Raw genomic sequence first — 14582 nt, forward strand, 5'->3', positions numbered from 1 at the left:
GACTGAGGGAGAGGGAGGGAGAAAAAGAGGGCAGTGGTGAGCATGAGGAGGGATGGAGGAGGGACGGGGGGAGGGGAGAGGTGAGGGATGCCACGGGATTTTCACTGTTCGGTGAGGGGGCGGACGGGTGCTTTTGCCCTGCTGGTGGGTTAGGCTCTGTTTTATTCCTCCGAGGGTGGTATGTTCCCATTGATCCGGCCGGCTGGGGAACTTTCGGTAGTCGGTAAAGACTCATACAGCCATTTTACTTCAGCTTGTGGGCTACGCTGTTTTCCTCAAGCACTGCCAGAATGTTGCTGGTGATTAGGGTGACTGGGTGATTTCGACCATATGGTAGGGATCTGTACAGCCATTCTCACCCACCTTGTGGGTTACGGTCTATTACCTGCATGTTGTCAGAGAGGCCAGTTAGCCAGAGAGCAGACTTTTTTTTTTACTTTGTAGGCTGGCTGGCAGCCGAAGCCGGAACTTTTATGTCCAGTTACGGACAGATAAATCCGGATATGGTTATAATAGAGCCAAGGCCTAATGAACAAACACAGAGCATGACTATATACGGATCGTCCAGTTAATCAAGGGATTACTGTAATTGGGCAGAAGAGGTGATGATGGTGACAATGACAATGATAATGATGAACTACATTTCTCCCCATGTGCAGGTGATCTACGGCGACACAGACTCAGTGATGGTAAAGTTTGGGGTGGACACAGTGAAGGAGGCGATGGAGCTGGGGCGGGAGGCGGCAAATTATGTCACTGAGAAGTTTGTCAAACCTATCAAACTTGAGATTGAGAAGGTATGGCAGTGGGGAGGGGGGATTTGTGTGTGTGTGTGGGGGGGGGTGATTTTTGTGTATGTGTAGGGGGGAGTTGTGTGTGTGAGTGTCTGTCTGTCTGTCTGTCTGGTCATTTCATACTCTCCAGCTCCAATGCATTGCATCTGGTAACTTCAGCCACTGGTTATTATTGAACCTCCCTTGGCACAAATTTTCTTCAGCAGCTTATTCTTCTTTAACTAGGTACAACACTTCTTTGTGAGTAGCAGTATATTCTATTGTTAATCTCTTTGTATAACACAGCTCTCAGAATGGACAGATTGCAGTTTTAGTCCAAGTTAAAGTGGATAGAGTATAGTTATTCTCATGTTGAAAGGATTGAGAGTGAATGACTAAGTAGGAGAGTATATGTGTATGAGGGGGAGAAGGAGAGGGAAGGGGAGACCGAGGATAAAATGGAAGGATGGAATGGAGAGGTATGGAGAATCAGAAACTAACCAGGAGAGTGCATGTGAGTGAGGTGGAAGTGGTGAGAGGTAGGAGAAGACTGTGAATGAGATGGAGGGATGGAGTAGAGAGGTATATGAGAGAGGGGGTTATAAGGTGGGGGAAGGGCAGTGAAGTGGCAGGGGACAGGGTGACATGGAGGCAATTTGTTTGTGGCCACCCCTTATGGGATTGAAGCATCTGGCTGTAGAGAGACAGACTCTTTATTTCTCATATTCACTACCATTTACCACACTTCCCTGGTCAAAGTGTACTTCTTATTCAATATTCGATTCCATTTGGCAAACTGTTTCTCCCAGGTGTACTTCCCATACCTGCTGATCAACAAAAAACGCTATGTTGGTCTGTCCTTCACCAGACCTGAGATTCACGACAAGATGGACTGCAAGGGTATCGAGACCGTCCGCCGGGATAACGCACCCATTGTGGCCAGCCTCATCAACACCTGTCTAGAGAAGATCCTGATTGAAAGATGCAGTGCAACAAGTTATTGTTACATGTTGACTTATTTATTTAATGAGAGAGGGTAGTGTTTGGAAACTCCCTGTACTGTTGTTTGCAGATGATACTGTGTTGTTGAGTGAAGACGAAGGGGAGCTGCAAGGCTTGGTGGATGAGTTTGGGACAGTGTGTAAGAAACGGAATCTAAAGGTGAATGTAGGGAAGAGTAAATTGATGGTCTTTGAGACAGGTGAAGTCAATGAATGTACAGAGAGGTTGGATGGTGCGGAAATGGAAAATGTGAGTACGTTTAAGTACTTGAGTAGTGTGATGAGTAAGGATGGAAGTTTGGAGGATGAAGTGCTTGAAAGGGTACAACAAGGAAGAAAGGTTGCTGGTTCCTTTAAAGCAGCGATAAGAAACAGGGAAGTGAGCATGGAAGTGAAAAAGTTACTACAAGACAGTATTGTGATACCAACTCTAACGTATGGAAGTGAAGCTTGGACGTTGTTGAAAGGACACAAGTCAAGAGTGAAAGCAGTGGAAATGAGTTATTTAAGAGGAGCCAGTGGAGTCACGTGGAGAGACAGGCTAACAAATGAGGATATAAAGGAGCGTTGTGATGTGGATGTGGATGTGATAGGAAGCGTTAGGAGGAACGCACTGAGGTGGTTTGGCCATGTGGAGAGGATGGAGGGTGAGAGACTAACGAGGAGAGTGTATGTGAGTGAGGTGGAGGGGGGGAGAGGGAGGGGGAGGCCGAGAATGAGATGAAGGGATGGAGTGGAGAGGTATATGAGAGAGGAGGGTCTGAGTTGGGAGCAGGGCAGTGAAATGGCTGGGGACAGGGCGACGTGGAGGCGATTTGTTTGTGGCCACCCCGTACGGGATTGAGGCGTCTGGCAATAGATAGATAGATAGATAGAAGGATGACATGGAGGATGGAGAGTGAAAGACTAACTAGGAGAGTGTATGGAGTCAGGTGGAAGGGAGAGTGGGAGGAGGAGATGAGGATGAGATGGAGACTAACTAGGGGAGTGTACTGTATGTGAGTGAAGTGAAAGGGAGGAGAGGGAGGGGGAGATGAGGCTGAGATGGAGGGATGGAGAAGAAAGGTATATGAAAGAGGGTGATGTAAGTTGGGGGGAAAGCAGCAAAATGGCAGGGAACAGGACGACATGGAGGCGATTTGTCTGTGGCCTTCCTCAATGGGGTGGAGTCATCTAACTGTAGATAGAAATATATATATATATATATATATATATATATATATATATATATATATATATATATTGCTATTTGAAATCCACAGTATTTTACAGAAGAATTGTTTACTGAAGATCTGTTGACACTTTTTCTGCAACCTCATCAACACCTGTCTGTAGATGCTTCATGAGAGATACGGTACAGAAGGTCTTGTTATAAGATTACCCTTTGGGGGGGTTCATTTTTTAATATCAAATCCACATTACAGAAAAATAACATGGTAAAGTTCCATTGATTCCCTTTAAGATGATTTGCCAGTTTTTTCCAATGTGTATTACCAGTTGTATGGAAGAAGTGGTGATTGATCTGGTGCATTTGTCCCTGCTCTTGCTGTACTTGGAAAAACATATCCTGTGTCTTTACTTCTCCCCCAGGAACCCAATAGAAGCGATTGCGTATGCCAAATAAACCATCTCTGACCTTCAATCCGACTCTTTTGTGCCACTCTTAATGTACTTGTAAAAACATATCCTGTGTTTTTTCTGCCGGGAATCCATCAGGAGCAGTTACATATGCCAAACAAACCATCTCTGGCCTGTGTGAATCTTACAATACTTTTAAAATAATGACCTGTGTTTTTCACCTCAGAATTCAGCCAGGAGCAGTTCCTTATGCCAAAATACATCTCTGACCTTCTGTGTGGCCCTTATCGTACTTTTAACATTTCTCTGCGTTTTTCTCCCCCAGGAACCCATCACGAGCAGTTGTGTGTATCAAACAAACCATCTCGGACATTCTGTGCCACTCTCAATGTACTTTTAAAAACATAATCTGCTTCTTTTCTCTCTCAGGAGCCCATCAGATGCAGTTACCTATGCCAGAAGACCATCTCCTACCTTCTGTGTCTCGTTGCTTGCTTTTTAAAACATTTCCTGTGTTTTTTCTCCTCAAGGAATCCATCAGAAGCAGTTGCGTACGCCAAACAGACCATCTCTGACCTGCTCTGTAATCGCATTGACATCTCCCAGCTGGTGATCACAAAGGAGCTCACCAAGACAGAGTACAAAGCCAAACAAGCACACGTAGAGCTGGCCAGCAAGATGAGGAAGCGGGACCCAGGCAGTGCACCCAAGCTTGGTGATCGTGTGCCGTTTGTCATCATTGCTGGGGCTAAGGGGACGCCGGCATATGAGAAGGCTGAAGTGGGTTTGGTTAGAGTACATTAGCCTAGCAAAGATTAGGGAGGGGTAGATAAGGGAAGGGTAGATTAGGTAAGACTAGGAAAGGTTAGATTAGGAACAGTAGCCTCTCCAGATGGCAGGCAAGATCTGGGTCTCTCTCTCTCTCTCTCTCTCTCTCTCTCTCTCTCACACACACACACACACACACACACACACACACACACACACACACACACACACACACACGCAAACATTCCCAGATAAACAGCCCACAGAATATAGCTCTTACCATATATGCATTAGACACAAATCCACTTTAAATCACAAGCACTTCTGAAATGAATAGATGACGTACGTATAAACAGATACACGAGAAGGACAGCATCCCATTCTCATTTTAATAGTTGGTGAAATCGTGTAAAGTGGTTGTGAAGTGTGTATAATGTGTATGTGGGTGGGTGTGTTATGTATATGTGTAGATGGGTATGCATGTTAGGTGTAGGGATGTTGACATTAATGTCGATTGATGAGTCCATTTCACCAGCCATGTGTGTCAATTCTTCCACTTGTATGCTTTATCTTTCCTTATTCTTGAACTCTGACCTAACCATACCTCTTAGAATTAATAATTGTAATGATGGTGGTGATGATGATGATGATGAAGATGAGGAGAAGGATTGTGATGATGATGATGAGAAGGAGGAGGAGGAGAAGGATGGTGATGATGATGATGACAGTGATGATGATAAATGATTGATTGATGATGATGATGATGAGGATAGTGATGCTGCTGATGATTGATGATTCATGATTGATTAATGGCCATGTTGATGGGGATGGTGATGATGATGATGATTGATAAAGGTGGTGGCGATGAGGACGGTGATGATCACTGATAAATATGGTGATGATGATCATGATGATGAGTGAGGATGGATGGACAGTGTTAAGAGAGTGTTGCATGCGAGAGAGATGTCTGTTGAGCAAAGAAGAGTGGCTGTGCGTGATAGATATGATTGGAGAGAATCTGTGAATGAATTAATGATGACGCAGCCATGGGAATATTATCCCGCTTTTGGTCGGATCAGCTGATCGGGTCAGGTGTGGGTAAGGGGATGGGTCTATTATGATGTGGCAGGGGTAAACCAGCTCTGCTGTCTGGCCCTGCTGCTGATGTCGCTGATTGCACCGCGCAGTTGACCCTCGTGTGGTCTGGTGCAGTGAGGATCTGTCCCTTCTCCCTTGGCGCTAAGATACGAATGATTGTGTTTGTGTGGATGAGTAAATTGGGAGTGTGTCGTCCTGTCTCGGCTACCTCCCTTTCTTAGGGGAAGCTTAGCCTAGGTATATAGAGAGATTCCTTTTAGGCTGTTTTGACAATTCTTTTAATTCTGTGCTTTCTTTCTATGGTTTCTGGATCCTACCCTAACCCATTACTGAGTGTGAAAATAGGGTTAGGAACGTGGTAGTGATGATGACCGTAGCACTGATGATGATGATGACAGTAGCGGTGATGAAAACAGGAGCAAGTACTATGATGATGATCGAGTGGGAAAGTAGGGTTATGAACATGCTATTACTGATGATGATGGTGATGACAGTTATGATGATGATGAAGATTATGATGATGATGATGATGATATTTGACAACATCGATGACAGTAGCAATGATGATTATGGTGATGATGATGATGATACATGACAATGTTGAAGACGAAAATGATGCTGTTGACAACAGCAAAGTTGATGATATATGACAACGATGAAGACAAGAATGATGATGATGATGATGACAGTAGTAATGACTGATGATGACAGTGATGATGGCAGGAATGATAATGATGACAGCAGTGACTGGGGTGATAATGATGATAGTAACAGTGATTTTGATGATGATGATGATGATGATGATGAATGGTAATGATGATAATGATGGTGTTGATGATGATGATGGTGCTGATGATGATGATAAACAACCTCTAACCCCCCCTCCCCAGGACCCCATCTACGTTCTTGAAAACAGCCTTCCGCTGGACTACGAATATTACCTCACCAACCAGCTCAGCAAACCTCTCCTTAGGATCTTTGAGCCTATCATAGGGGAGAAAGCCGAGAGTCAGCTGCTGAGTGAGTCATTGGTGTCCTTGTTAGTTTTCATATCATCTCCTCTTTACTCTTGTCACTCTCTCTCTCTCTACCTATTTATCTATCTACCTATGCATCTATCTTTCCATCTGCTTATTCCTCTAGCCAGACACTTTAATCCTGCAAGGAATGGCCACAAGTAAATCGTCTCCATCTCACTCTGTGCCCTGCCATTTCCCTACCCCCCGAACTTACATCCCTCTCTCTCATATACCCCTCTATTCCATTCTTCCCGTTCCTCCTCAGTCCCACTCTCCATACCTCTCCACTTCATCCCTCCATCTCATCCTTGGTTCCCCCCCTCCTCCACCTAGCACACTATCCTAGTTAGTCTCTCACTCCATGCCTCTCTACTCCATCCCTCCATCTCATTCTCGGTCTCCTCCTACCTCTCCCCCCCCCCGCCTCATTCACAAACACTCCTAGTTAGTCTCTCGCTCTCGATTCTCTGCACATGGCCACACCACCTCAGTGTATTTCTCCAAACGCTTTCTGTCACATCCACATCCACACTACAACTCTCCATCACTTTCTAATTTGTTAGTCTTTCCACGTAACTCCACTTGCACCTCACTCCCATACACTCTCCTATAGTCCCGGCGTATGACTCTGAGGTTGTCGTTATTCTACCCTGGCAACCCACCTGTCAACAGTGTGTCTGATTTCATATCGCATTATACCTGAATCATAATATTATGGACGAATCTATTATACATGAACATTATTATACACGAACCTATTATACACGAATCGCACACGTATCATATTATTTACGAAATCGGAAACACTTTTTATTTTTGGGGGGGCTTAGTGGCCGACAAGAATCGATAATCATGAAAGCCAAAATAATGATATGAAATATTTGCATCTATTTCATACCAATATTAAGTTATTATTCATGATTATGAAACACAAAAAGTAATAAAGAATACATCAGTATTCATGGATAGTACCAGGGTAAATACTTCCATCTATACATCACATGTAGACTCATTACTATACTACTACAAAATAATCAAATACTTATCAAATTTATGTAAAAAATACATAATAAGAACAATTACAAATTTACTGGTCTTGAACAAAAGAAAACAAAATACACATTTATATAAATGTAACCTCCTCCTGCACTTCACAGATCTATAAAAGTGTATTGACGTATTTACATATGTACAAAAACCATATCCCTATATATATATATATATATATATATATATATATATATATATATATATATATATATATATATATATATATATATATATATATATATATATATATATATATATATATATATATATATATATATATATATATTAAATAAGGAAACCACAACCAAGTTCATAAAATAAATTACAAATCTCTGAGTAATCTGGTTTCTTTCAGAAAAGTCATCAATTTATCAGTCACACCAACGTCCCCAACACCCAAGACAGAATCAAGTGTGAAAGGGAGCGCATTTCTCCTACAGTAGGCAGCCAGAGAAGTACGTTCCCAAGTATACCTACTGCAGTACAAAAGGATGTGACTAATAGATAAAACCGTATCACAGGTGGTACAACGCAGTGGAAATTGTCTGTTAATATATGGTAACATGTGTGTCAATAGGGTGGAATTCATGCGGAGGCGGGCTAAAGCGACCTCCTCCCGTCTGTTTCCTTGGGAGGAACTGGACCAGTCACATATGGTCCTTTTGACAGGTGGAATTGCCAGGTCGGTCCACTGACTTTGCCACAGAAGATAATTGATTTCCTTTCAGAAAGAGAGACTAGACTGTAGCTCACGAGGAACGTCCCAAGTCTCCTCGAGTTCTACAGCCAATTTAGCTTCAGTATGTCAGCCTGCTCATTACCGTAAATACCGCAATGACCAGGCACCCAGATCAGAGAGAAGGATTTAGCACGATGTGCAGCTTATTGATAATGCAGCCCAGGACCCTTATGTGAATCAGTCCTACATGAATGAATTGCCCTGAAGGGCTGACTTAGAGAGTCCAAAAAAATGACAAAACTGTTGTGATCTGAATGCAAGAAAAGCAAAGTCTATAGCTTGATCTATGGCAAATAATTCCGGCAGTGAATACAGACGTATGGGGGGAGACAAGAGAGAAAACGGATGCAGCACTCAGTAGACCACACACTCGTATCCACACATTCATCCATCTTAGAGCCATCTGATGTACAAGTGGGAATGATGCTAGGTTCAATCTAATAAGGATCATCCGGAGATAACGTCGTTACCTCCACCTCCGGCGCCTTGTACTTTGCGATGGGGAGCCAGTCAGTGTTGAATGTGGTGGCAAGTGACTCCCAGGGCACCTTATCAAAACCTGAGTCTCCATTAGAAAAGGTCGTACCCCTAACACCTCACAAGGAAGTGAAGCCACTCCCACAGCCACCTTGGCCTGCAAGGGGCCGCATAGCCTGGCGGAGGTATTCCCATTGTAGGAGGATCCGACGAGTCGGAGAGGCCAAGTGAGCATTTTACAGTGGGTGGTGATACCGTCCAAGAAAATAGCAGGTGGTCATCGTCGTAGCCGTCGAGGGAGGCACATTAGCCTCCATCTCCAACTCGCTCCACATGAGTACATCGAAGGGCTCCGGGACATATGCACAAGCACACGTTCTGATAGACACATCCAGTCCTACAGGAGGACAGCATCCGATGCCGACCCACACACCCTGTGAGCCATAGTCAAGCTTAGAACGGATAAGGAGGACTTATACACCATCAATAAGAGAAGTTCTGTCTGCTCCCCACGATTTACTGGAAAAGAAACTTAAGTACATTAACTTTTATACTACAAAGAAGCAAGCAGAAATGATTATTATGTGTGTTCTCCAGCTGAGACCTACTGTCCAAAATGTTACACCCAGAAATCTGACTGAATTTTGAGAAAAGGTATTGGCTGATTATCTAAAAGTTAAATTCAAAAGGAGGTACGTTAAGTTTATGAGATTAAAAAACAACACTGATACACTTAGGAGGACGGAAATATTTGAATCCCCACTCCAGGACCCAACGTTGAACAGATTCAGAAGTGCCAGTTGAATCTGCTGTGCCAAGGATTGTACATTGCGGGGAAGAGAGTGCCACACTGCACAATCATCAGCATAGAGTGAGTATGTAAGCGTCCTGGGGACAGAAAGCAGAGATGACAGAATGTCATAATGGCAATTCTGAACAAAAGTAGGGCTAAGCACACTTCCTTACTTGGTACCCCGTTCTCTTGGACAAATATGTCCAAAGTTATGTTACAGGGTAACCTGACAGAAAACGTCCTGTCCAGTAAGGAAGTTCTGAGAGGAAAATGGGCAAATTACCTCTTAAACCATAAGCGTAGAGTTTATGGGCCCCCAAGTATTCCGTTTGCCAGGGTCATTACTCATAAGCCTTATGAATATCCAGAAAAAATTCCTATCATGTATTCGTGATTGGCAAAAGCCTCGGCTATGCCATGCTCCAGGTGCATTTAATGATCCAGAGTGGACCTATATTTACGAGATCCACTCTGTTAATCACTTAACACATGCTTCGACTCTAAAAAAGCAAAAAGTAACCTTTTATTAACCATATGTTCAAAGACCTTACATAGACAGTCAGTCAGCTAGTAATAGGTCAAAATGGAAAGCTGAGACTCGTAAGGCAGACCGTCCCGGCCTAGAGTATCGGTATGACGTGCACATAGTGCCGTGAGTTTGGGAACGTGCGAGACGCCCAAATCTCAGTTTGTACGCTGCTAACAGCTTACTCAGGTTGTCCAGAGTAAGATGCTGAATCATACCGTTATGTAATGGTGGATGGACCAGGACTGGAGCCTTTACAGAATTTAAGGGCAAAGAGAAGTTCATCTAATGTAAATTCGGAGTTGTAGCTAGCCTTATCTCTCCGTCTTCCGTGGCAAATTCTAAGTTTTGCAGCCCAGCCATATGCTTATGGTGGAGAAAGCGAGGATCGTAGTTGGCTGAGCTGCTTACCTGGGCAAAATGGTCGGCAATAGTATTGGCAATGCCCACGGGATCGTCCAGCCCGACATTCCCGGCCACCTCAGAGATGTGGTGATTGGTGACCAGGTGTACTTGTTGTTGAGTACATTTATGGTGGACCAGACCCTGACTTAGTGGGGTGGAGATGATTCACCTGTGGACACACAGAACTACGCCAGTTATTCCATTTTGCCGCATTAATTGTCCTCCTTGCCTACTGCCTTAGCCACTTTGTAGGCAATAAAGATTTGATTCTGTCGGTTGTTTCTCAAAAATCACCTGCTTATCTTCTATTGCGCTTAGTGAATGCTTGTCAGCAATCTGGTGTCCACCACGAAATTCTATGCTTGTTTGGAATTGTAGATGTCTTGGGAATAGCTTGGCCTCAGCTGCGTGTATTAATGGAAGTCCTGTAGAGTGTGAAACTTTCTCATCAATGAGGTATCTCCCGATATATCTAGATTGGCTTGACCCATGAGTAGTACCCCTAATCTGCTTTCTTAAAGAAGTAAATTTTAGGTGGTGGAGGGAGGCTGAGGGAATCATCACGTGTATAAGAAAGACAGATTGGAAAATGATCGTTACCCATCGAGTCATCCTATGGGTCCCAAGGGATGTTAGTGTGTACATAACAGGAGATGACAAGGACAGATCGATAAATGGCATGTTACCAGTGCGGTCATCTACACTTTGAGAGTCGCTCTACCATTGTTTAGAAGACAGGTTCTGACTGCAGTATGAGATATGCTACTTTCTCCCCCCTACCATCACACATCAATCTTACCCAATGACAGTGATGGGCGTTAAAATCGCGCTAAAATTAATTTATGACCCGGAAGTTGATGGGCTAGTGAAGTGAAAACATCACCATTAATGGGACCACGGGGAGGACAGTAAATAGGACAAATAGACATTACGTGTTATTAAATTTTACTCTGCACGTGACAGCTTCCAGAGTAGAACCTAGAGAATCACTTCCGTTTGTGGGTGTATATGGCGACTCTCCCGTGACTCCATCTTACATCTTCCCTACTATATGAATGGTAGTGTTGGAACTGTGGAGGATCGAAGGGTGATCCACCAAGCACGTTTTCCTGTAAACAAACAATGTCTGGCCTGTGTATAGATAGTAAAATTGCCTATATTGTGGAATTTATTCCCAAGAGTCCTACAATTCCATTTGTAACACAGTGAATGTGGTGGTTTTAAGATTGCACCCATACCTTTTATACTGCCCACCACCAGGCGAGTGGCTACCGGTGGACCTATATCCCGGTGCGTACTAATGGAAACCTCCGGTACATTGATCATCAATAACTAGGCTCCCAAGAGCCCCCCGAGGAAGAACTAAAGCTTTTTCTCCCTCGCTGGACCAGGAGCAGGAAGGACATGAGGACGTGGCTGTTTCGTGAGGGTGGATCAATATTACTCTTACTAGAGTTGTCAGACTTCTGTTTAGGCTTTACTGACTGAGAGGCATGCAGCAGCCTGAGAGTAGGAAGGTGCAACAGGGGTTGTCAGTTTGAGAGGTAGGATTGGACAGGAGGCTCAAATGGAGAGAGTAGAGTGTGTGGCAAAGAGGAACAGGTTCAGGGTCAGTCTGTAATTCAACAGAACACAACACTTAGGACGGGACATTCACCGCTCGAATCTAATAGGACCCATTTCAGCATGAGAGTTGCATGCAACTCCTTCACCTTTTCCTAGCTTCATAGTAGGAAATGCCCTCGGATTTTGCTTTTACTACACAGACCTCCTTTAACCTTCTCCTTCCACTTGGGACAATCCCTAGAGGAAGTGGAGTGTGCGGACTTGCAGTGAAAACAACTTTGTCACCGTCTCCCGAATGTGCAGTGTTCAACATCATGTCCACTGTGTTCCACATTTGCCACACACTGACTGGGAGAGCCTGACAAGTCTTATCACCGTGCCCATACAATTGACACCTGTAAACTCTGGCACGAAGATGGATTAGGGATGTATGGCCTTGTATGTGCTAACAATTTCTGTCAGCCAACTTTGACCTGGTCTAGAAGTGAAACTTTGCCAAAAGTCAAGACAATAGTGGCAGTCTTCGTCCTCACGCCTTTGGAAAAATCTGGTTATAAATCGGGCATTGATTACGTTCTGTTGAGCAAGCTCCCATATGATCTCGTCTTCTTCCATAATCATGAGATCCCTGCAGGTGATGACTTTACCTTTGCAGGAATTCATGGCGTGCAGGATGCTTCGACTCGACATCATATTCATGGAACTTACATAGTTTCATCATATCTTTTACCTTGGAGGAGTTGAAGAGGATGTGATGAGGAGGTCTCCATTTGCAAGTTTTTTCATCTGTTCCACCTCCCCAGCACAGTAATCAGTCACTTTCTTGATAATGAAAAGGATTGATACTGCCCAAGGAAGTGGAACCGAGAGCATGCAGTGTGACAAACTGTGCATTATTTACACTAATGTCGAGAGCGGTACGAGTCTGGGGCCGTTCAGTCAGGGGGCGGTCAGCCCATGGGCACAGTCATAGGTTCGTCAGGACCACCTTCCCACCTGAAGGAAAGGGGGGAGGCGGCAGGGGCATCCGACATGGTAACCATCCCCCCTAACGGGGAAAGTGGGAAGAAAGGAACAGAGGAAAATGGGCAAGGGACAAAACACACTGGGACCAAACACCTAAGGCTGAAATTGCCCTCTCAAACCACTCCAGGGAGGCCCGACCGTGTCGAATTCACGCCCCAGGGGGAGCGATCAGTGGGAGGGGGACCCTCCGTGGAGCAGCAAGCAAAGGTAATCTCAGTATATAAGGAAAAGACACCTACTGTTCCTAGCTATCAGGGAGGAGGAAAATGAATGGAAACTAGCTAGCTTAACGTGCACCAGAAGGGTGAAAAAAAAAAAAAAAAGTTTAATTTGCCGGGTAGAGGCAGACCTAGGCCACAGCTAGAGGAGAGCTCAGAAGCACACAACCTCACTCTCCACGTGCATGCATAAAAGTGGAAACACTCTTGATGGGTAGGTTGCCAGGGCACGATAATGACAACCTCAGAGTCGTGTGCCACGACTGTAGTAAGAATCTCACTCTCCATCCTCTCTCCACATGGCCAAACCACCTCAGGAGTATTTCTCATAATGCTTTCTGTCATGTTTTAACTTGGCCTGAAATTGCCCAAATGAGGGAGGGGAGGCCAAGGATGAAATGGAGAGATAGAGTGGAGAGGTATATGAGAGGAGGGGGGTGAGCTGGGGAGCAGGGCAGTGAAGTGGCGGGGGACAGGGGCGACATGGAGGCTGATTTGTTCTTGGGCACCCCTTACGGGATTACGGCGTCTGGCAATAATAGATAGATAGATAGACAATGTGTAAAGAAATATGCTCATAGGAAAGGAAAGGTCCTTAACACCTTTTCCTCAGTGATTTATTTTCTTATTACACCTTACTATCCTATTCTGTGTTATGTAAATCCTTCCAGTATTTCCATACTCTATATAAATAATGTACAAAAAGGCTGGGGGCGCTCACCATCCACTCACTCAATGTAGTGCTGCTTTGGATGTCTGCTCTTACCTCTCTTCCATCTTTCCTCTTCTGTCTTTCCTTCAGTCTTTCCTCTTTCTTCTGCCTATGGGTGACTTTACACTCCCTCTTCTGTCTTTCCTTCATTCTTTCCTCTTCCTTCTGCCTATGGGTGACTACACTGAGTGCCAAGCCAAATGGTTTCCTGTACACCAGGAAACCATTTACTGCGCTAGGTGGTAACCATATAACCAAATTATGGCGTCTGGTGGTTTAGTGGGTAATTAAGGTGCTCCAATCGGACTGAGCCTGTGTAGGTTTATATCCAAGGGGTGGTTGAGGTTTATTGCTCACCCAATGCCACTCAGGGATGAGTGGGAGCAGGTCACTGCATCTTCCCAATGTCAGGACCAACACCTAGCCCCGGGTTCCTACGCTCCTCATGGGGCGACATAGGACTGGATGATGGATGAATCCAAAAATAAGCCAGCATAAGGAAGAGGTGTTAAGGAGCTTCATTAACCAATGAGAATACAGGCTGTAGAGTATGATGAGAGATTAATGATTGATGATATGGGGGGTTGCAGAGGGTGACCACACACGCTGCCCGCATCATCACACACAGTAAGGTGGGTGCCATGGACAAGTTCGTCTAAGAGAGGCCCCATGTGTGAGCTTGCAGGGTGCCCATACCATCCTTTCTTGAGCACTATGTCAACAATGCAAGGTTAGATTTCTTACTTTGGTCACTGGAGTCTCTTGGTCATTATTGCAGACCCAGATAAGTAATTTGAGTCTCACAAAGTAGTCTTTTTAGTCTCTTAGTCACT

At 44.5% G+C, this 14582-nt stretch overlaps 1 protein-coding gene and 1 pseudogene across 1 annotated transcript in view; both read left to right on the forward strand.

Annotated features, from left to right (window-relative positions):
* Positions 1 to 14582, forward strand: part of LOC145395468 (DNA polymerase delta catalytic subunit-like) — a 133476-nt pseudogene that overhangs the window by 82044 nt on the left and 36850 nt on the right.
* The window catches only part of LOC145395448 (DNA polymerase delta catalytic subunit-like), an 18535-nt gene continuing 14195 nt past the window's right edge, over positions 10243 to 14582 (forward strand). Inside the window, exons 1-2 of the mRNA XM_080269052.1 lie at positions 10243 to 10329; positions 12709 to 12828. Coding sequence (XP_080125178.1) covers positions 10243 to 10329; positions 12709 to 12828 — 207 coding nt within the window. The remainder of the gene's footprint in view (positions 10330 to 12708; positions 12829 to 14582) is intronic.

Source organism: Coenobita brevimanus, chromosome 31, assembly GCF_032717465.1.
Source record: "Coenobita brevimanus isolate Jiangsu-jjx chromosome 31, ASM3271746v2, whole genome shotgun sequence".
Taxonomy (NCBI): domain Eukaryota; kingdom Metazoa; phylum Arthropoda; class Malacostraca; order Decapoda; family Coenobitidae; genus Coenobita; species Coenobita brevimanus.